Genomic DNA, 25,325 nt, shown 5'->3' on the forward strand with positions numbered 1-25,325 from the left:
AAATACATTCAAAATCTTTCTAAATTCCAATATTTCTACAATATAGGTACTCGAGACTGCTCTACGTCTTCTCATTCACCAATTCACGTTGATTCTTATGTCATATGTGACCCATTAAGGAACAAATAAAGTCATTAACATCTCAAATGTGGAAGCGAAGAGCGTTCCAATAAAACGTTTAGTTTATTGCCAAGATCAGATATAATCTGAAAGTTCTATTCTTGAACTTTAGGCAAACGCAAGCAATAATTGCTAATAACTGTAAACTTGCAGAATATATTGTGTTTCAAGTCTATCATTAATAGCCCCTAACGTATTGCGTAACAAGGTAATAAAAAAGTAACGAATTAATGACTATTAACAATGTGACATCTTTTGTAACATCACGTAATAATAATTGTAACACTTGTGAATTACTTGTTGCTCTTTAACATCAGATCTTGGTGGTGATGGTGATGGTGCAATACTAATTGTGACAAAGGAAAATGAGAACTTCTTCATCTCTCCAGTTCATGTTAAAAACTGACCTCTTTTCGTGGATTTCGAAAAAAATACACAGTGAGAATTGAAAGACATAAAAAAAACTGCAAACTTAATTATGTGGTTTTCAGTTTGATTGGTTTTCAACCACTCCACGTGTTTAGCTAGCACCTTCATAGCATCTTCAGGTGTTTCGGAGAAAATTGAAAAACTCACCTTTGTCTATGACTGTTCATAGGGTTGATATACAGGCCATCTTGGGGAGCATGAGGCGACTCGACAAGCCTATTCTCGACTGGTGGATGAAGATAAAAAGGCTCTGATTTGGAACTGTTGGAACTGCATTCATTTCCGTTCGAATACTCGTTCTCTTCTTTTCTGGTGTTGTTATCACGGTTCTCTGTTCCATTAACCACTTGGAGAGGCTTGCAACAAGAGCAGTCTGCATTGGACATGCTTAGGGTGTGATGTGCCTAGAATGGATATAGCGAAAAAATTGATAGTGACACCTATTTTGTAAATGCAATGAGAAGTATGAATAAATATACTAAAACCAACATTCATCAAAAAATTATTGAGAGACAAGGTTTATTCAAGGAAAAAACCTCTCAATGAGGGAGTTACTCTTTCAGAGTGATTTTTCAAGACTAATTTCTTTTTCACCTAAAAACTGCTTTCGTTGTTTTTCAGTGTATCTACTTGAAAATTTTCAGGTTTTTTTTCAGATTTTGTGTTCAAATTGGAATCGTTCATCTCACCTATCTAAGATATCTTTCTTAAACAGTTAAATATTGGATTTATTGCAAATTACAAGGTGGACTATTTTATTGGTAGCAGTCTTTTCATGATACGTATCGAAATAGAATTTCTCTTCTTTCTCTTTTTCCCAAAAAATATTGAACATTTGAACGGATTTCTCAAGACTTTTTTTAACCTTTCAAATGTGGTAGACTTTGAATTTTCTAATTGAATTCTCCGAAACGGCGACAAAAGGTTGCTCAGAAAAAAATTCCAACTATCTTCTGCAACTTTCATTATTTCTGTTAGACAAAGAACGAATCGGGAAATTCTCAATTGATTACAATGTTGTTGTATCAAAATATATATTGCACCCAATAAACGCTGGAAACTTTCTTTTCAGTTACGCTTCACTTGAACATTTATTACAATCATCAAACACTGAGTACTACTCTTGGAATCTTCGAGTCTGATTTGATTACGAAGTTATGAAGGAACATTGTTAAAAGTTACGCATATTATTATAATTGAATAATGCACCTTGTTGAGCCGTATCAAACATCACTTTCTCTCACTTTTTTATATCTACGAAATTATCACTTTACGTAATATTCTAATTAATTATATTCTTTTTTAGAGCTCGTTAGAATTTCCATAAAAGTGAATGGCCCAACTGGAAAAATTTCCCTAACTCTAACAGATTTGAATTGGAAGGATTCGATATAAGGAAACTCTCAAATTATTCATGAAATTGGCATTCTTAAAATCAATATTTACATACCCTCTTCACTGCTCCACTCTTCTTGGTGCAAGAACATCCATGTTTGGAATGTCGTTCACTATCCTTGTAATCCACATTTGTTCCATGTTGGACCAGAACATTCAAACACTGAAAGAAAAGAATATTTAGGTAGGTAAAAATACACAGTTGAAAGATGGTTTCTGTTTATCTTTAACTCTTTCTTATTGAGAAATATTATTTTATTTTTCATTTCTTCATCTAAGACAATTAGGTACCAACATAAGAAGAAAATCAGAAGGGAGTACATATTTGATAATGAAGTGGGTATCTCATATTTCTCTAAGCTCTTCAGTTTGTCGAATGAGGTTCAGTTTGAAGTCTGGTATTATTGAAGGTTTTTTTTCTATACCCACCTCGACTTGCTGGTTCTCTGCGGCATCGTTTATGGGACTTTTTCCGTATTTGTCCAGCGAAAGTCTTGCACCATGTTTCAATAGCCATCGGACAGTAGTTAGGTGACCTCTGGAAGCAGCAAAATGAAGAGGTGTAGCACCATCGCCATCTCGAAGATTTGGATCTACTCCCTGATCTTGAATCTGAAAGGATTTCCTCATGGGTAATCTAGCTTACACAGTATTCCTATCTCGTTTAGTCCAAGCATTAATCAAATTGAATCTCTGTCCAATTTTTCAGGTTTAGGTCATGAGAGTTGTTCGAAAAATCTCATAAAGTTTCATAGCAATGGTATGGGACACATACGAAGCAAATTTTAAACTTATGTTATTTCTTTCGGTATAACGAATCTCTTCAGTGCCATCTACATATTTGAAATGAGCATATCTTCTCAGAAATTAACTCACCATCCATTTGACACAATTCAAGCAGCCCATCTGACTTGCTGCATGGATTGGGGCCATGCCATCTTTGGCGCGGACGTAGAGGGAACCACCAGCTTCAAGTACGAGGAATTTGAGAACATCCAGATGGCCTTCTTGAGCAGCCAAGTATACTGGCGTTACGTCATTGTCCATCTGTGTGTTAGCACTGAAACAAAATGAAGGTCGAGCTGTAGTGGGCAGAATAGACCTTAAAGTCGAAGTGTCCACTCTCTAAAAACTACAATCTGTAGAGGATAACCCACAGTAAACAGATTTGATATTGCAAAACAAATTCGAAATAGATGAATGGGACCTTTATCTTCGTCACTCAGGCAAGAAATCAGTTTTTTTCAGATTTGGGTCCACGCATCTTTCGATTGCAAGTATTTCTTCCTGAAAAACCCTAACTATAGTGTTGACTTGATGCTTGCCCTGTATATTCCAGCGGCAGCCCATGTGGTTTTTGTTCGATTTGTATACCATTTAATGGAATTAACTAAGAAAATTATGGTAGGCAATTCCTTTACCCACTCTTCCCTTTTACAAAGGATCGTGTTATGATATGCCAAATCTCAAAGTGCTACCTATTTTGGTCATGACTTACTGGACCACCATCTATCTTTGGGTAGATTAGCCCAGGAGGTCTGGGTTCCCGGTCACTCTGGAATCAAGGGAAATAAAGAGGCCAATACACTTGTCAGAAAAGGAGCATACACTTCCAATGTAACTACCAGAAAGGGTTTCAGGAGAAGAAAAACCAAAAAGAAATTACTCTTGAGGAATCTTCCCAGGGACTCCAAAAAGTTCCTTTGGAAGTTGGGAACTTTAGCACTGCGAGATTTTCAAAGTATCTGTATGTATTTCTCACAGGACATTGTCGGCCCAGGAAGCACCCATAGATCTAGTAAAAACTGACGCAATTCTTTATGAAGGAGGATGAAACTCTAGATCACCTGTTGATCTGGTTGGGTTATCGCTTTTGCTAGCCAACGCAAAAAATGCTTTTTCGAAAAGCTTGGAGAAGCAAGGATGTAACCTCCTGGAAGCCATCGAAATTGTGAAAATCGAAAAATTTGAGTATCGAGCCATCATCAAGTACCTGTATTTAAAAGGGTTAAGAGGTAAGCAGATTTAAGAAGATATGCTTAATACCCTTGGTGATCAATGTCCTTCGTATGCGACCATGAAAAATTGGACTGCAAGCATTAAAAGAGGTAAATTTTCCATTGAAGATGATGACCGATCGGAAAGGCCAGTTTCTGTCAGTCTCCGAAAATATCGATGCAGTTCATGACATGATATTATCAGACCGTCGAATTGGGATAAAACGGATATCTGAAGCACTGAATATTTCATACGAACGCATTCATCATATAAAGTTCACGTCAATTTGAACATGAGACAAATTGCTGGAAAATAGATCCCCAAATGTTTGAATGTTGACCAAAAGCGTGAAAAGGTAGAAGCATCGCGTTCGATCTGTGCTCGATTTGAAAGCGATGTAGACTTCTAAACCGAATTGTTACTATGGATGAGACTTGGGTACATTTCTACGATCCAGAAACAAAGCAACAATGGATGGAATGGCGACACTCTGGTTCTCCAAGACCTAAGAAGTTTCGTGTCCAAAAATCTGCTGGAAAAGTTCTTGCTTCAGGTTTTTGGGATTGCCATGGAGTAATCATGATTGATTTTTTGGATAAGGGTACAACAATAACCGGACATTACTTTTCGACATTACTGACCACTCTACGGGAAAAAATTAAATAGAAAAGACGCGGTAAGCTATCTAAAGGTTGAACTACTAGAACACCCCCCTTATTCACCAGATTTGGCTCCATCCTACTATCATCTCTTTCCTCAACTGAAAAAAAGTTTAAAAGGTCGTAAATTTTCTTCCAACGAGAAGGTAATAAAAGCTCTGGAGGTCTGGTTTGCAGAGCAAGAAGAAACAATTTTTTTGAAAGGTCTAGAGACGTTGCAGGTTCGTTATAATAAATGTATCCAATCAAGAGGAGAATATGTTGAGTAATAAAATATTTTGACATTGAAATTTTTTTGGTTCTCTAGGAGGCTAAGAATTTTTCAATATATCCTCGTATACGAAAACAGCCATAACAATTTATCTTGTGGTCGCAGTGCAACGCAACCTTGTTTGAAATCTGGAATCTAGAATGTCTTGGGAACCACTTAACCAACCGCGTATTTGAATTCCTTGAAATTTAACCGTTAAAAAGGTTTTTGAGACAAATTTGTGATTGAACTCAAATTATAAAACTCCAAATTAACCCTTTCGGTCACCGCGTCCTCATTTGAGGACATACATATTAATATCTTACTCGACAACCTTCTGATCACAGTGTCCTCATTCGGGGATATGCCATAACTCCCGATGGGGGCGTTTTGGGGGTGAAATGACCATAGGAAAAGTTCTAATTGAAATTGTAAGGAAGATTCCACAGGTCCAATATTTTTCCAATGACACAACAAAAATTCGTGACTGAAAGGGTTAATTGTTTTTCGTATAAACGATTGCGAGATAAAAAGAAAAGACTTTGTAGGGGCAAACTCCGAGAATCTCAGATCAGATTTGGTTGCAGGGGACACCCTGTAGTATAGAACTTCATCCAGATTAACTTCTTCGAATATGTGATCAAATGTTCGGAAAATAACTCATTCAATTGCTCAATAACAATGCAACAATCTTCGCAAATAGGTAGGTACCTAATGATTAGGTACAGTCTCGGGTGTAAATCGTATAGTAGCTCTCAGACTCAATGGATAGGTAATTAGAATAATTTTCGCGCCGTTTTAATCAACACCTTAAGCAGAAAAAGGCGGGCACCGAGTGAAAGTATCATCTTCATTAATTTAGTTTAAGAACAGCGATTGCTCGAATTATGTCTTCGCTAATTTTAGTAGAAAGTATCCGAGATAGACCGTTCTCATTTTGGTTCACATCATCCGAGGTGGTAACGCTTTCTTGAGCCGAGTATCTTGGTTTGATTTGAAGCTCATTCATATCTTTGTTATTCACACTTCGAATTAGAATTGATTGATGTATTTCGCAACTCATGATTTGGAAGAACTAGATGAGTCATATTTTTGATTGATGGTCGGTTCTTAGAGAGAGCGTCCAAATTAGACGAGTTTTCAAGCTACAGAATTTACCTTCTCGCTTCAATTTCATTTCTGTCAGATTTCTGGTTTCCACACACAATTAAAAATTACTTTTCAGGCCCCATATTCAGGGAGCTTCATCCTAAACAGCAGCTGCTCAAAAAAATATATGAGAGTCCCACATTATTTTTTAACAAGAATCCCTAATAAATTTCAGCACCTATTCATTTCCACCCTGTATTGTTGTTATTGTTGAAATCAACATATTGATTTTGTTGTTCACACCAGCAAAGCTGGTTAATACAGCTAGAGTAATTAAATATTCCAAATACTATGAAATATTGTCAACTAAAAGCCTTTCGCTCATGACTTGAGAATAATTATCGAGTATATGCAGAAATTAATCATTCTTTTTATCAATTAATTTCATCTTGACAGGTTGATCTTGCATTGCATATAACAAATCATTTTTCAAACCACTTCAATACGCATAGCGTTTAGTTTTTTTTGTCATAATTCGAGTTAATGTTCGTTCTTGAGCAATCAACAGTTGTCTGAGTATTTGTTGATGTAATACGGATTTATATTTCCTCTTTATGTATATCAGATGAAAAATGAAAGCTGGGAGCTCATCGAACCTATTGGTAATGTATTAATGATGTGTTAAAATAATAAATATGAATTATAGGTCTATTTGCATAATTAACTGATACATATAATCGGATTATTGCATCTAATGCAATCACATTTGGGAAAAGAACTTGAGGGTCCACTCTTGAAACATAGATACAAGGAATGGAAAATAAACATTTGTTGTTGTCCAAAGACTGGAGTGAGATAGTTGCTTAGTGTCGCCAATCACAATTGAGATAGTTGAATCCGACATCACTGTCACGTCAATTTTCCATACAAAAAGGTAGGAGCTATATAAATTTATTTATTTTACGCTACTGCCTCAGTGTCGCGCTAGACAGAGAAGCATCGAATGTTTGTACCACAACAAATACATTCATAGCACGTCAATGTCCATTCCATGTATTTATATTCTTAGGTTCCACTGCGACCTTAACCTTAAGATCTAATGTGCCCCCTGTCAAAGCTGTTTTCGCAGCAGTCATCTACAGCTGGCCGTCTAGTTCCACAGCTTTAAAGAACTCCAGTTTCTGTAACTTCAAGAACGTTACCTCCTCGATTTTACATGTTTCTCGTCCAAGGTTTTTTTGCGTTAGTTGGCAATGGTGAAGCATTCTGTCACCAAGTGATCTGGATATGCATTCAGCCCACAGGATCTGCACTCATCTTGTTATTCTTGAGTTTTTTCGGCTAGTCCATATCATCTTAGAATCGATAACGTGCTAGCTTAGCACAGAAGAATAACTGACAAAAAGCCACCAAACAGTGCACATTGTTCACTTGAGGAAAAGTATAAATTTGTTTATTAATTTCGAAAAGATGAGTCGTCAATTATCGTTCAATTTCAGTTTTCAGCTAATGTAACGATTACTAATATCAAAGTGTACGTTTACAATTATTCAATTATTTCCTATTATGAACCAATATGAAAACCATCATCCCATTCAGTTATAGTCTAGTTATTGTGAATTATTATAATTGGAATCACTGGAATATATTATTCGCCATACAAATGATCAGATGAAGTCAATAAAAATAAATAAACGGCTAATTGAACGAAAATGCTGGTCTTAATTACACGGATACATGCAAGCTCAGAGGTATTTTCATTAGTGAAATACCCCCTAGGTGAATAGTACGGCCTTGTGCTGTGACAATCAAACGAAGCAAGATCTAATTTAATTTGTTCCATGAAAAATGTGACATGCATGCATTGTACACAAGGGCATGGTGAAAGCTCGGTGTTTATTTTGATTTTGAAGATCATCGAATAGAGAATGAAGGTATTTTATTATAGTTTGGAAAGAAGCTGTTGTTGATGGAATGTTTTTTCAGACATATCAACGAAAATGAAGCAATATATTTTTTATTCAACTTTGAATGTAAAAATTAATATGGAAGAAATGATTAGTATTTTTATGGAAAATATTTGAACAGTAGTTTCTTGAGGTCAAAAGAAATGATAAAAAGATATAGCCATTTTAAGTAAAAGGAGCTGTGCCACCCCTTTAGAAACAGAATTACCTACAAAATAACTGGCTAAATCTGTGACACTACACATCTGTGGATCTTTCAACCAGAGTTTCATTCAGCCAAAATACCCAATTTCTCAAATTTCACAGAAACTTCTTAATTTTCACATTACTCGAAAACGGCGCATTATACGAGAAAATATGAAGTATACTTTCATTTTAGAAAACGTTCGAATATTCATTGAACAGCGTCCAACTTACTTTCAAGTAATTTCTTTTGAATTTTTGGCCGTTTTATGGTACGTAATGATCATAGTGAGGAAACTGGTAGACGTGGGTGATATCCTTGTGTTCGAAAAAAATTCATCGAATAAATGAAAAACTATATTTCGAAATTCATTTCATTCGATAAAACCGTTGACGAGATAGAACTGAAATTTTCGCGACAATATTCTTATTTCCTGGTTAATCTAGAATGAAAAAAAAATGAGCTAAGCAATTCTGTTTTCTCTGCTACAATTGTGACGATTCAGAAAAAGCATTGAAATGATGCAAATTAAAAAAAAAGTAGATTGTTTGAAAATCAGAAAACATGACAGCCCTTAGGTTCAGACCGTTGAGGACCGTAACGCAATTGATCTTAATCGGATTTCACTAATGGTGTTGCCAAAAATTAAGATTTAAAATGATAATGCGAATTATAACCGACCAGACGGTTTGTTTATGAGTTCGTCAATTTTAAATATTCAATTTTTCTGAATCTGAGAGAAACTGCTCCTATGCTTGTTATGCTAGGATCCAGTTCAATTAAAAATCAGAACTAACAGAATAGAAACCACTAGGCTAATATGTCGACATTCATCGATCTTGTAATGAGTCTACATCCAGAGGCCACCGGTTGTTCGAAATTGTTGAAGTGCTGACTGGATTGGATTTATCCATTAGAGAGACAATAAGGATAGCGTGACATATGTCAGATGGAGCTTCTTGCAGTAATCATAACTTTTTACGTCGGAAAGAACTTTTCTGTTTTTTATGGAAGATTACAAAGTTCCACTGTTGTTGATGTCCTTATCGAGCTTAGACTTGCATGAAATATACGAAACAAAGCTTACCTACTATTAAATTTTCATTATCAATTATCCTACAGGGAATTTTTTCTGTTTTCAGTACTGACCTTTGAAATCGAATGTCAAGAAGTATGTTGAGTTGTTCTTCATAAATCATTTTTCTTCTTCGCGCTCATTTCTTCTTGTTATAACCTTTTTTCTGTTATTTCAAAAAAAAATTTTTAATTTTTAATTGAAAATGTGGAATAAGTTCGAATTGGTTGCACTAACCTTGACGAAGGAAAACATTTTGTTACTATTCATTTAAAATAAGTTTAACGTGGATGATTTTCCAGTTTTATAACAAAAGTGAAGGAGGCTAATCAATATGCAAATGAAACTGCTTTCGTAATGTATTAAACAGTATGAAATCATAAAACGTTATTTTAAACGGTCAATCTGTGGAAAACCATCAATTTTGTTTGTCCTTAGGGCATATTATTAACATTACAACGTCAGTCAACTTCTGAGATTGATATCTCAGCAGAGGTTTGCTGCCTTATATTTAATAGCACCCGCCTTTGCCACTTGCCTTTAGGCGTGATCATTCTTCCTTATATTTAATGTTGATGGCACTCATGTCCTTATGCACCTTTTCATTAAACGAAGATCAAGCTCTCAAACGATGTTTAAGCATGGAATTTCTTCGAAAAAAAGACGTTTAAGAAATTCATCTCGTTAAATGAAATTGTGCATTAGTATCTTATCTCAAATTCGTGACACGCTATATAAGATTGCAGCAAAAAGAGTGCAGTGAGCCTATTCACAACTGTCTCTGATTTACTGAGTTAGAGGCTTAAATAACCTCCATATTGCAGGAAAAATAATATTATGGCAGAACACTCATATAATTCGGTTTACAATTTATCGGTTGACTGTTGATCATTGATCCCAACCCTTAAAATTTCAATTCCTAATATAGTGAGACATCCATGGAACTATTATTCTTCATGAATATTATGAAAAAACTATTTTGAAAGCCATTTATTATTTCTATAAATATTCCGTTCAGAAATTCAATCAGTGTAGAAAGTAGAGAAGTGTAGAAAAATTTTCGAAAATGATGAGAAAGGCAAGGAACTTTTTTTAACAGAACAATTTTACTGGGAACTTCAAATCAGATGAGGCAGAGGGCACAAAGAATTTCTCAGCTGCTTAATCTTTTGCGGGAGCACAATTTTGTAGATTTGGTAAAATGTTTTTTTAAGATCCTTGCAATTTCTTCCTCAACTGGGATAAAGATAATAGATCCCTGTTCAGAATTTCCAGTCCTAGGTTGACAATTCGAAAAAAAATCATACAAAATTGTCCTCAATTTATCTCACGGTTCTGCTGGTGAAATCTTGACTCAAATCATAATTGCGATTCAGTATTCTGATGATGAACGTTAAATCCTCCGAAACTGGTTCAATTGGGATAAAACGCGACGAGCACGCAATCAGTACCTCAACATCCTCGATCCAGAATTCCTGTGCTTCTTCCTCGACGTCGAACTAGATCTAAAGAACAAATTCGCCATCTTAAACATACACTAAGCACTACGAAAACAATGATCCAGAAGTAACGTCACATAACAGTAATGGATGTAGATCAAGTTATCACTGATGAGTTATTTAAACGCGCTCACATGTTCCTCGCGCGCGTTCTTCGTTCTTTTCTCGTGCTATCCAATGGTTGAGACAGTTACTACGGTACTAGTCTGTCAGTATGGTCTCGCTGGTGGTTCGTAGAAAGTACCATAAGTGGGAGACGACACGACACTTTCGTAGTGCTTTTTCTATCGGCAATTTGGACAATGAAGAATTGCCGGCTTCCTGAATTGAGAAGCACCGCTGATGAAAATCGATTAGGCGGATTTTTCAAGGTTTCAGGTTTCCTTTCGATTTCACTTCTGTTCGGTACCTGGCAGAATGGAGATATAGAGCATTGCAATGTGGGAAATTGTATAAGATAAGATTATCCCACACATTTGTGGAAAATGGCAAGATGGACTTGGGTATTTGAGAAATTAAGAGTTTCTCTTGCAAGAACACTTGTGAGAGAAGATGAGGCTTACAATCGCAAAAGTGGAGTTTTTTGAGGCCATCCAAGTTGGGAGTCAAAAGAGACAAAAATTAAACTAAATTTTGAGTACCATTTTCCACAGTGCTTTTCGGAACTACATCTTTAAAGGTGAAGTATTTTCTTTCTGTGGGAGATAATTTGTGTTGCCTCATCGAGCATAATAAGTGCACAAGTATCCAAAAGAGGAAAATCCTTTAATTACGTATTGAATTACTCCTAGGTCCCCAGACATCAATCCTATTGGATTAAGTTGGAGTTCTTCCTAATGGCCAGAAACTCTCCGATGAAATCTTGTAGAGTAGAAATGAAGAGAAAATGCCATTTTCAATAAACTACAACTCGAACAGAGGAGGAGGTGACTGTACCAGATAAAAACTCTTCGTATGACTTTTTTTTATTCAAACGCCTATGAATGGCACTCATTTCACATGTAGCTTCTTTCAAAGTGTAAAGCTCAACAAAACGATAGAAAATTCCGAATAAAATTAAGGACTTTTCCCGGTATTTTTTTATCAAATACCTACCCCCTATGCACACCATTGCTTCTGATCAATTTCATCACCAAATAATCCTTGAGGCATTTTATCCTTCATTTCTGGTGTTGTTCTTCAAAAACTAATTTTCTGAGAAGAAATTTCCACAAAAACTTTATAAGACCCTCACCGTTTCTGCATTCTCAAGCAAAAGGTTGTGAATTTTTCGCTCCCAATACCCTGGGTCAGTTGTGTAAGGACTAAGAATTGTGCTTTGCATCACTGGGAAAAATCCAACATTGGCGAAGAAATTTCGAAGTTATGGCCAGAATTCCAAGGAAAAGCAGGTGATTTCATAAAATGGCTATATTTCCATAGCAACGCATTATATCCTAAAAGTGGCGAAGATGTGCCGAGGCGTTGATCTAACAATCCGGCCAGCATCCAAAAAAAAAAATCTTCGTGAAGAATTCTACTATTCCCAAATTCTTCGTTTAAAAAAAAAGTTTTCGACTACCTTACATTCACACCCTGTACAAGAAGAATACATTGAAAAAAATTACCCTGTGCCAATGGCATATACAAGCAAAGGATAAAGCTTTGCATCTTGGGGTTTAGGTAAATCCACTATCGTCAAAGTTATAACTAGTCAAAATAAAGCAATTTTTCAGCTGTTTAGTTTATTTATTGGTATAGATTCGAGGAACTCTGAAGATAGTTAAGTGAGTAAGTATTTATTTGGTGCTTTTAACAAATATAGGTACTTTGTATTGCACAAGTAAGCGAAATATGCAGAAAATTTGCACAAATATCAACACAACATGAAAGTAAAGCAATGAACATCGTCACGCATCTCAGTTGACAGAAATTCCCCACACTATAGAAAGCCATACGTAAAAGTTAAGACTCAATGAAACCTCCAAAAGTCATGTGCATACCTGAGGGAAAGGGGAACTTTGTTGAATAACTGATATAGCACAGGAAATTTGTACTGCTTTGACATCTTTGTAGTCTCTTGTATACGGGTCTCGAATCTTCTTTATTCCTTGTATTGTAGTTATGGAAATCGCTATTTTGCATAAAGCTTTTTTAATTAGTATGAGCAAACATAAGACACTCAGGCTGAAGGACTTTGGTCGATGGCCTTTGACTGTGGTCAATAAATGACAGTTATTATTATTATTATAAGACACTCGTACACAAAAAGACAGGGAAAGGTGGGTATTCTGAGCTTGATAAAAGATTCTTTACATCATCCTGGTAGGTAATATTATCCAGTATACTAATAGCTCTTCTCTGTAACCTGAAAAATCTTTCCCTAGACGAACATCCTCCCCAAAGCAGAACGTAATACCACAGGCGTGACTCGATGAGACCATAGTAAGCACTCCTAAGTACCTTCCCGGAGACCTGCTGGGTCAGATGTCGCAACAGAAAAGTGTTCTTAACCAAAATCTTAGCCAAGTGGTCAACATGTGGAGACCAAGTCAGCACCGGATCAAGGAACAACCCCAAAAATTTCACATAGGATGAAGCCTCTTCAGGCTGTATATTATTAAGATTGAAAAACATTATTTCAGTTCTCACTGTCTCAGTAAGATCCCTGTCCCTCACTGACAGGCATGAATCATCAGCCCAAAGTAAATGCTCCAAATCTCTCAGACAATACGAAAAGTCATTGGTGAAGACGGTGAACACTAACGGCCCCAGAATAGAGTCTTGTAGGACTCCAATATTTACCTACTCTTCTTTGAACCATAAGTTAATTGTCCTAAGATGGAAAAATAAAGCAGAAACATATAAAATTAGCGGGTTTCAAGTTATTGAATCCGATTGTCCGATATCGGTAAATCTCATTCGAGATTTCTGTATCCGCCAGGTGTTTGTTAATGTTTCCTAAGCAGCTTTTCTGGTATGACCACCAGTAACTTTTACCGTTTCAACATTCGGGAAATCAGTAAATGCACCCAATTAATTAGCGTCTCCGCTTGAAATTTTTCAAGTCCAATCGGAGACAACTGAATAAACAAACAGGTATTAGTTCTTGTTTCTGATGCAGTTCGCAATTTTAGTTGGCGTGCACTGGTGTCATTAAAAAAAAAAGATTTCCAGATTGTGAATAATTAATCCATAATAAATGCATAACGGCCTTCGGTGGAATAATTGGAGTATACGAAGAAATTTTCATACCCAAGAGATGGGTAACGAACCAAATTACCAGAATGAGTTCATCATTATCGGTGGGTATCTACTTTCGGATGCATGGTGATCTCTATCATTGTTGCAAATAACGAGCGTTGAAAAAAATTCGTCGTCAAGCAGGATATGGAATTTTGAAGGTTGATATAATGGGTCTAAAAGTTATTCTTTTCTTACCTATACTGAGTAACATAGGACACAAAGAAATCACTCGCACAAATATTTAAAATTAGATTCTTGAGGTCAGAAGAAACACTTTTTACCTTTACAATTCTCTTCGATTCGGCTATAATAAAGAGATATTGCCATTTCAAGTTTTCATAATGAGCTGTGCTACCCCTGGAAATACAAAATCACCTTCAGAATAACTAGCTAAATCTGTGACAATACACATCTGTGGATCTTTTGAACAGAATTGTATTCAGCCACAGTACCTAATTTTTCAAATTTCACAGATATTTTTTATTTTTGAACATCAAATTGCTCGAAAACGGCGCATTATACGAGAAAATATAAAGAATAATTTGATTTTACAAAACGTTCGTATATTCATTAGATGTCGTCGAACTAAGTTTCAAGAGTTGGGTTCTTTGAATTTTTGGTATTTTCATGGTACGTATTGGTCACAATGAGAAAACTGGAAGACGTGGGTGATGTCTTGTATTCGAAAATGATTCATCAAATAAATGAAAAACTATATTCCGAAATTCATTTCATTCAATAAAACCGTTTTTGAGATAGAACTAAAAATGAGAATAACATTTTTATGGTTTTTCAACAGCCTGTATCTTTTAAACCATGTCGATTCGGAAAAAATGGTATAGGAAAAAAGTGTTTCTTTTGATATAGAGCATTACAAAAAGTAAGTTTTTTCTTGAATATGCTCCCCAATTTTTCAGCAGTGTGTATGAGATTTAAAGGTTGAACTAATAATATGATATCTTCATGATTATTTAGAATAACCTATCATTAATTACCTATAGGCCATTTCTTCTCATTATGGTGCATGCAGATCGTTCATTCTTATTTAAATAGCACTGAGGACTCCTATACGAGAAATTTCTAATAGATATCCAATAAACTAAGCAGCGAATGAAGTGGGGTAACCAAATATAAGTTCTAAATTACTCTGGAGATGTTGCCTTTTCACTTAGAGATGCAAAGCATTATCCTTAGGCTGTATGTCAAAAGCTCAGTTTATCTTTTTCGACATCTTATTGTTGTACAGAAAAAATTGTTCCTTTCGACCTCAAGAATGTAATGTTAAAATATTTCTACAAGTCAATTTGTTTAAGTCGGGATAAGAAACTATCAGTTTTTCATCCATGCGAACTACTCTATATTCACTCATGTTATATATTGCGGAATCAACTTAAGCTTGATCTTTTAAAAACATTCCTGCTGAGTAATTAGGAGAAAATGGAATTCATAGAAACTTATCTAAGGTATTGGGACCTTTCATTTTCATATCCTATTATTTATGATAAGGACAGATATATCCAGTTCCTGCAGTGGCCTTGTGAACGGTTGCTCGATTTTTGTTTCTTGAATAATTCCAGATATTTAACATATTTATGCAAATGGAGGGTAACATAATTTACGTTTGATTTTCTGGAATTTTGAGAGTACCTACAAATTGCTTGATTTTGGCTGTTTCTGGTACTTCTAGACTAGATAGGTAAAAACGTTGAGAGGAGTTCTAGGCTCGATTTTCGTGAAAAAGTTTCCACTATTGGACTTTTCACGAAAATCGAGCACAAGGGTCCTTTCAACATTTTCACCTACCATTAGATTCGGGTGACTTAGGGCAGTCCTGTAACTTGGGACAATTACTCCCTGCAGATTTATTTGCTTCTTACCATTCATGAGTGAAGGGACAAACTTATGAAATTGTGTAGCGTCTTTTCGGTTAGTTTAACAATTAATTCCTATTGAGTTTGCCGTGACCAAAGCGTTTGAATTGACAGGGAAAATTAACGAATTCAGGAGAGTAAGAGCGCGTTTTTTTATGGCCTTTATACTTTCTAGTGTCCTGTACATGTGTTTTATTTTGTGCATATGTAACCTTTTTTCTGGATACGTGGGATATTAGATATGTCATAAAACCAGGTTGTTTACAAATCAAAGGGCAACACGGATCTCATTCATTTATTTTGTTGTTTCATAGGCTGACTTGGGACAATGCCGAATAGATACAAGCGGCGCATTGGCAGCAGGAAATATGTCGATTTTTCGCAGGATATTATTATTTACGTTAGTTACACAAAGAAATCACCAAAGAATGAAACAAATCAAAGTTCCCTTGTTGTGTTTAGTTTTTTTTACATTTGAGGTGCAATATATTTACTTTCGCTGTAATAGGGGTGTATCATTTAATTTCCTTACCAAATTTCAACTATATAATCACAAATTTTAATTATTCAGAACTATACACCGTCCCAAGTCACCTATTTCATTTGAGAGTTGAGAAAACATCAGATTTTAACTTGTGTCCCAAGAGTCCTAAATCGGTGGGTGACTTGGGACAAGTATAGTTTATTTTTGTCCAAATTTATATCCGAATTCTGAAACATGGTATGTATCCTAATCAATAGTCTGAGTCATTATGCATATTCGAACCACTTTTTCAGATAAAAATAGGTCACCGTTTTGAAAATATGACCTGAAACAGCCAATCTCAAGCCATTTGAGATATCCTGTACTATTCTTAGTATAGTACATATATACATCCTTACCTAATATATTATACTAATATGTATTTGAACGATCATTTAAGTATATAATGAAGCTTGTTTCCAAAATATTTTATTCTCACAAATCAATTAAATCAATGCGTCGAACAAATGATTCGCTAAAATGCTTCGGATGTTTGAGTAAATAATTGGAGTTTGTAAATTACGAAACAATGATTGTTCATCGCAGAATTCTATAATTCATTCGAACTCTTACATTCCATTTCAACCACCTATTTCGTTATCTATTTCAAGATAAGTATTCGATTGCAAGTAGGAAGAGAAAACGTATCGAAATCATTAGGATGAAAATGTTGAGATTTTCGGATTGATTGGATGTATTTAGCAACAATACAAACTGGTTCTTTGGGTCAGAAACACAAAACATCAAAGCTATTATAATGGCCGGTGTTAAAAGTCAAGGATTCTATCTAAAAAATGTGAAGATACGACAAAAGAGAAAGGCATTTTTGAGACACTGTTGTTTTATTCATAATCTTCGAAATACAAATTTATCCTTTGTTGAATGTCAACACAAACGTTTCATGTTTTCCTCCAAATAAAATATATTGAACGCAGAATAGCTATATTCTAAATTTTTGGACGCCCTTGAGAATTTTCGGAACGATATTGAAGGTTTTGGAAAATGTGAATGTGGCCTTTGAGTTGAATTCAACTTGTCATATTTTCAAAACTATTTTTTTGTGAAAAAGATATTCGAATATGCTTAATGACTCAGACTTTTGATTAGGATATATACCATGCCTCCTAATTCGGATAAAAATTTGAAAAAAAAATAAAATATACTTGTCCCAAGTCACCCACCCGTTTGGGAGGCTTGGGACACAAGTTAAAATCTATTGATTTCTCAACTCTCGAATGAAATAGGTAACTTGGGACGGTGTATAGTTTTGAAAAATTAGAATTTGTGATTAAATAGTTGAAATTCGGTTAGGAAATTAAATGATAAACCCCTATTACAGCGAAAGTAAATATATTGCAACTCAAATGTGAAAAAACTAAACAAAACAAGGGAACTTTGATTTCTTTCATTCTTTGGTGATTTCTTTGTGGAATAACGTAGATAAAATGCAAAAAATCGGCATATTTCCTGCTGCCAATGCGCCGCTTGTATCTACATATTCGGCATTGTCCCAAGTCACCCTATGAAACAACAAAATAAATGAATGAGATCCGTGTTGCCGTTTGATTTGTAAACAACCTTGTTTCATGACATATCTAATATCCCAATATCCCACGTCTCCAAAAAAAAATAACACAAGTACAGGACACTGGAAAAGTATAAGGGCCATAAAAAACGCGCTTTTACTCTCCTAAATTTGAAATTTTTCCTGTCAATTCGAACGCTCTGGTCACGGCAAACTCAACAGGAATTAATTGTTAAACTAACCGAAAAGACACTACACAATCTTATAAGTTTGTCCCTTCACTCATAAATGGTGAGAAACAAAAAAATCTGTAAGGGGGTAATTGTCCCAAGTTACAGGACTGTCCCAAGTTACCCGAATCTACCGATATTAATATAATTTAATACTCATTGCTACGGCATAAGGATCTGCTCAAGGCTTATATGAACTTCCACCTCCTTTACCGTTACTTGCTTGCAGGAAGAAATTGAAATCAATCTATAGTATAATTGAACAGGAAGAGTTTTCCTGAAAATCCTGTTACTTTCGGAATGAATACTAAATTAAACGATGTAACCATGCAACGTATATCAGTGGAACTATCATATAACTCCCAAACAAAGAGTTCATATGTCATAAATCGTTATGTACTATGTACTTAATCATTATTCGCTGCATAATAGAATGGACCTGGCTCTGCTTCAAACTCTAGCCTGTGATGTTACCCTGTCAATATTCCTACCGGTATATTCCGAATGGATGGCTTTTAATCTTCACGTTATTGATCGTCAACATCAAAAGTAATAGTTTGGCGTGAAAGGATTCTGAAATCTTGAGAGATTCTACATATGGCTTAAACTTTTCTCCTGTCTCAGCTGAAGAGTTGTTGAAAAAATAAATAAATGCAGATTTGCAGAGCTGCTTTCTACATGAAATTTTCACATAAAATTGAGTGTTTTCTGGATGAGGATTATCGTCCGATAGCTGCCACAAAGGGAACACCAACATTCGCCCATCAGACTAATGCAGACAAAATCTGAAGGATCTCCATACATGCGTGTATTGAGCGAGAGCTCAACGATATTTTACACACCGCTGCTCCCTACTGAATCGCGGGTGCCTGGTAGATATGAGGATCTCTTTGCCCTCTGTTTGACCAGAAAGTATACCAGCGGTAGCTTGCCGTGATAAGCTATTGATTCAAGATACTATGAAGAAGGAAATTCGTCGCTGAGTTATACATATTAGGCGATCTTGTGCGACGGATGTAGCTCTTGCTCTTTCACTCTTTTGGGTATATGCAGCACTTATACAAAGATAGCGATTCCACGCCCTACTAACTACACTCTGGCAAATCCTGAGAAGTTAATTAATTGTACTACTTGTGAACGCATGCTAAACTCGTAACTGCTATGGATACTAGTGATACTACACAACACTAGAAGAATTGCAATAGTCCATTATCGCACATACGGACCTCAAAAAATATATCACACACCTACAAGAAATTCGTTTCTTGTACCTAATTGTTTTTTAAGTCATCAAGTGTCAGGAGGACTATATATTGTGTGCGTAATATGCAAACATGAGCCTCTCCACATGGTATACACTAGTATACAGGGTGAATTCTTGACTCGTACAAATATTTAAACAGTAGATTCTTGAGGTCAAAAGAAACACTTTTTTCCTTTACTATTTTTTCCGATTCTCGACCCTCATTAAAAGATATAGACTATTTAAGTTTTCATAATGAGCTGTGCCACCCATGGAAAAACAAAATTACCTTCAGAATAACTAGTTAAATATGTGACACTACACATCTGTGGATCTTTTAAACAGAGTTGTATTCAGCCGAAGTACCCAATTTTTCAAATTCCACTGATACTTTTTAATTTTTGAAATTACTCGAAAACGGCGCATTATACGAGAAAATATTAAGAATACTTTTATTTTAGAAAACGTCCAAATATTCATTAGATAGCGTCCAACTTAGTTTCAAGAGTTGGGTTCTTTGAATTTTTGGTATTTTATGGTACGTATTGGTTGTAATGAGAAAACTGGAAGACGTGGGGGATATCTTGTGTTCGAAAAAGATTCATCAAATAAATGAAATCCGTAATTCATTTCATTCAATAAAACCCCGTTTGTGAGATAGAACTAAAAATAAGAATAACATTTTTTTATGATTTTTCAACAGCCTGCATCTTTTAAACCATGTCGATTCTGAAAAAATGGTAAAGGAAAAAAGTGTTCATTTTGACCACAACGAGTCAAAGAATCACCCTGTATACAGCAATACTGAAAATTAGATTCAAGTTCAAAAAGTAAGTTTTCTGTCGAATATGCTCCCCAATTTTTCAGCAGTTTATTTGGTTTAAAGGTTGAAATAATAACATGATATCTTCATGATTATTTATAATAAGCTATCATTAAGTACCTATAGGCCATTTCTTTTCATTATATGGTGCATGCAGATCGCTCATTCCTTTTTAGATAACACTGAGGACTCCTATACAAGTAATTTCTAATAGATATCAAATAAACTAAGCAGCAAATGAAGTGGAGTAGCCAAATATAAAATTACTTTGGAGATGTATTCTCACTCAGAGATGCAAAGCATTATCCTTAGGCTGTATGTCAATAGCGCAGTTTATGTTTTTCGACATCTTATTGTTATACAGGGTGTAAATATGAGGCAGCCAAAAATATACATTTTAATGGCGAAGAATTTCGGAATAGTAAAGAGCCTTACAAATCTTTTCGTGTCTTTCTGGATACATTGCGTTGCTATGAAATTATCGACCATATGGCCTTTATGTGATATTTTAATCGAATGATTCAATCCGAGAGTTTCATTACAATTTCTTGATTGACCGTTCACTATCGCCGTTCCATCGATACAAAATCATTTTTCAGAGATTCGGCTTTTATTCGTGTAGATTAGGAAATCACCATATCAAAGCCATTTCCCAATCTTGTCGCTAAACTGCATATTCATGGCAGTATGAATATTCCTCTGTCATATTCATAAGGATTGAACTTTCGCCGCTGTACCTAATAAATGAATTAGATTTCGCAAGGTTAATTATCCTGACCTTTTTTGCCTCCTTCGTGGAAGTGGCCTAGAAATTAAAGTCAAGTGGGTATGTGCACTTTCAGAAAAAAATGAAAAAGGCTTATGTTATGCATGTCCTGCAACCAGAGATATGGTGTTAAAGATCGTTCTCTAATCTGATTTATCGATACGATCAGGAAAGATAGACAGTGTGTTGCGCTGAAATGAAACAAAAAAACCGGACAGGAAAAATTTTACCCGAATTTAATTTGAAATAACTCTTTAAGATGTGCATCGATTTTGATCATTTTGATGTTTATTTGTAGACTATTTCACCTAGTTTATCACCTGATGTCGAGTCTGAAGGAATTCAAATTGAATTTGATAGTATACAGGGTAGAACTGAAAATTGCAATTTTCTCTAAATTTCTTAACATTGAGGTAATTAGTGACGCAATGATAGGTCTTTGAATGAGTTCTTGAAGCCTAATCTTCTCTTAGCATTTTCCTCTTCAATTCACCTCATTCCTGAAAGGAAGAACACCTCCACAGGGTGTTCAGAAATTAAGAGGAAATTGCAACTTCCAGTTCTACCCTGTATACCATCAAATTCAATTGAAATTTCTGCAGACTCGAAATCACATGATAAACTAGATGAGACAGGCTACAAATAGACATCAAAATGATAAAAATCAATGGACACCTTAAAAAGTTAATTTAAAATGAATTTGGTAAACTTTTTGTTTGTCCGTTTTTTTTGTCCAGGAGTGTATTTTCTCTTTGAGCATCTTAGGTATATTTCGACCTATGCAACTGAGGATGGTGTAAATGGTATCAAAACCAACAAAACACGACGAATTAGCTCTTTTCAACCATCCTTATGCACTGCGAAATCACGGTATACAATTATCTTGAAATTATATCTATAATTGAATACCACGATCGTTTTCCACCTAAACATGAAAAAAATTAGAGCGTAACAATATGCCAGGTGAAATGAGATAAATCTCAATTCCGCACGGAACAATTAGCCCCGTTTTGCAACTGATGGATTGATCGATATGAAGAGCAGACAAATAAGATTATGCATTGAACCCGTCGGTGATCAACAGAAGGATTTCATAATGATGTTGATTAATCTTGGTTAATAAGGTTCAGGTGAAGATCTCGGATGGATTGTATCGTTCAGTTCCTATTTTCCATGTTTCTCATTTATAATTTATAGTATAAAATACTAACAGGCCTATTCGAGCTGATTTGTCTCAAAAAACCTTAATAAGATGATTTCATAAATACTGAGGCCAAAAACACTACTCTTTTCTATCGATACTCCGAATCTGTCTGTGGTCAGTGTTAACCTCGCTTTCATCAAACGTTTGGTATTTCTATGGTCGAACTGACAGCTGACGTAGAATCATTTATACAGGGTGTTCCAACGAAAACTTAACACCTCGATTTTTCGACTTTAAAATGATGAAGTGGAAAATCGCTTGGACCCTTCAATTTCTGATTACAGAGGGAACAATTTTTCCGCAACTTCAACTCCCTAACGGGGGTAAGCAAAACCCCTTCTTTTTTAATAGGGATGAGTGGTATTGCGATTACTAATTTTGATGATCGTATCGAGTAGGTATATACTATCTGATCCTAACATTTCGCTTCAAAATATCCATAGATAATGAAACAACAGCGAAACTATTGAAAAAGGCCATGTAGAATTTATCTCAAGAATATTATTCGTATCCCACACATTACATAGGTATAAAGTAGTTATCTTGAACTAAACAAAAAGAGGGTGCATGAAAAAGATGAAGCCAGGGACGTGGCTGTCTTAGGTCATGTAGTAATGGATTCGACCTTTAGTACTAGAAAATTTTCCGATGTTCTGTCCAGTTCTGCGAAGTGGTCAGTGAAATGATTAACAGTAATCGAAAGTACATGTTCGATATCTGTTTTTCGAACTAGTGTTTATTTTACCTTGAAACGGCATTGTAAAACGGCATGAATGAGCATTGAAGGGTAAAAAGTGCTATTTTCTGAAGAGAATTATGGATTTTCATAAATTTCAATAAGCTTCATGAAATCAATATTTTCCAATTTCCAATATTAGAAAATTGATATTTCAGGAATTCAAAATGTGCAAAATATTATTGAACAGCTTAAAAAAACTGTCAAACTGTATTTGAATTGCACAACTCGTAAATTACGAACATTTCTGAACCCATGTGCTCTGAAAGAGATTCTGTGATGGTATTATTTTTGGAAAAATAATTTTTGGGAGATCAGCAATAACCTCTGATAATGAGAGTTGAAAAATGGAAATAATGTGAATTTATTTGGGAATAATTTGCATTTGGATTATTTCTTTTGATGTATGCTTATGGAAATTTCTTGAAAATAGTTGAGCTATCAAACAATCGTAAATCATTCCAAGGAAACCGAAATTTCGATAGAAGTTTGAAGACGAATTGGGGAAATACGCTGGACGATGACCAGAGCATTCGCCAATTTGTTTCTAACCTTCGCAAACCATTGAATATTGAATGTATTCTCTTGTGAATATTTATCAAAAACCTGCATTAATAAATCATTTTTTTAATTGTAATTTTTTTATGCTGTTGACTATGATATCGAACGTTTGATGGCACTACAACAGTTTTTTTCAATTTATTTGTTTTTTTAATCAAGAAAAATATGTTAATTAACTTTAGTATCTATAAAACTTGACTTCAAAATTGTTTTTCGTTTTGTTTTCATAAAATTTCGGTAAAATTCTCGACACAATGCAAAATTTCAGAGTGATTTGTGTATGAACCACTTTGAAAATGATTCGTTTTGAATTCAGCTTAGTTTGAAACTTATGATAATTTTTTTTAACTGAGTCAGATCGTCGTTCAAACTATAGATAAAAGATGGCATGTTTCTATACATCGCCAATGTGGGGGGTATAAAGTCACTGTAGTTGGAGTATCATCTGTTATTCCTTATTTCTTGAACCAAGCGAAAATATTACTTCCCCTTCAGGAAAAAATATGTCATTTATCTTGATCAATCCAATCTTTTATGATTTTTACGAAGTACTAAAATTCTTTTTTCATCTACAGATTTAGTTATCGTTATCATTAACCAAATTTTTAAAGTTCCACAGTTGGAAGAACTGTGATGACTACATTGTGGCGTTCATACCCATTTTACAGGGATCGTCCAACTGCGAGTACAACCTAGCTATAGCATATCCGCCTATCCGACAATAGATGGCGCACCTGTCTGTATAATTCTTAACGGCGCCTACCCATTTAAAATGATATAGATATCCGAAAAATGGGGTTCACTTCAACCCCTTTACATTTGAGTGCGTTATTCCCAAAATGACTCGGACTCATTTGGGCCAATGAACTTTTTGTGCTTTGAATTTATTATAAGAGTGATAACTTATTTATCTGAACGTGGATAATTCTGTCGACCTTCTGGTTGGTTCATTCTGTATCACTTCTACTTTCACTACTACTCGATTCGAGGTAGGTATGTTTGGTTGCATACACAATAAAATATCACAACCAATACCGGATGATCTCGGCTTCTCGCCGGAAGAAGTCTCAACAACTTCCGGCACCAGGACACACCTAATGAGAAAAAGGAAATAACATACCTAAGGTCCGGTGTGGAGTCCACCAGCAGCTTAACACAATCCAGGCACCCTCTAGCGGCTGCATAGTGTAGCGCGAGTGTTATGTTCGTCGATGATCGCTCCAGAGCGGGCATCTCGTTATGGTTCTGTGCTTCCCACAGCAACCAACGTAACACGTTCAGTCGACCGTATCTGTAAAACAAAATCGAGCACGTTTAATTATTGTTGTATTGGTCGCTCTGAAAAGATTAATTGTAGTTGATAAAATTGGAAATAATCATGCAACGAACGGTCTTCCATCGATAATTGAAAGAAAAACCGGTGAAGAATAGCGGTTTGATCGTGAATATTACGAGCGAGTTGTGGAATAGATGATGTAGATTGAATTATTTCAGAAGAAATCTTGAGGTCAATTCGAATGAAGTGAAATATTGATCTTTGCGAAGCATGAGCAGGATGCCGTTATGTCTTATCAATATTTGAAAACAGGATTACGAAATGTCTACCAAATAGTCTTATCCACCTCATAGTCGTATCTACCTGATAGTCTATAAACCTTACTTCTTAAACGTGACCAGAGGACCGAGAAGTGGATGCCCAAGATCCATACTCTTGCACAAGATCAGTTTCTGACTGTCTATCCCTAGTGAGCATTTGAGTACTTGTCGAATCATGCTACAGCTTTTGAATGCTTCTTTTGTTTTCGTTTCAATTGAAACGGACAGCTTTGGAGAGCAAGTCATTGACGATAATTTTTCTTTGTTTCATGAGGCTATTGTGCCAAGTTTCTTATTTTTGGATTCTCATCAGCCATCTCCACATACACTTCAATATCTCAGACGGCTTTTACCCAA

The 25,325-nt window shown here is 35.3% G+C and overlaps 1 protein-coding gene across 3 annotated transcripts in view; it reads right to left on the minus strand.

Moving 5' to 3' along the window:
• The window catches only part of LOC123317227, a 51,746-nt gene that overhangs the window by 12,166 nt on the left and 14,255 nt on the right, over positions 1-25,325 (minus strand). For 2 of the 3 annotated variants that reach the window (XM_044903644.1, XM_044903643.1), the window contains exons 2-6: positions 24,493-24,663; positions 2,821-3,004; positions 2,374-2,556; positions 2,000-2,107; positions 697-953 (exon numbers count right to left, since the gene is read on the minus strand). In XM_044903644.1, the coding sequence (XP_044759579.1) occupies positions 697-953; positions 2,000-2,107; positions 2,374-2,556; positions 2,821-3,004; positions 24,493-24,605 (845 nt within the window). In that variant the 5' untranslated portion in view covers positions 24,606-24,663. Of the gene's footprint in view, positions 1-696; positions 954-1,999; positions 2,108-2,373; positions 2,557-2,820; positions 3,005-10,617; positions 10,857-24,492; positions 24,664-25,325 lie in introns of those variants that run through there. The other variant, XM_044903645.1, reaches the window with a different exon arrangement.

Source organism: Coccinella septempunctata, chromosome 7 (assembly GCF_907165205.1).
Source record: "Coccinella septempunctata chromosome 7, icCocSept1.1, whole genome shotgun sequence".
NCBI classification, from domain to species: domain Eukaryota; kingdom Metazoa; phylum Arthropoda; class Insecta; order Coleoptera; family Coccinellidae; genus Coccinella; species Coccinella septempunctata.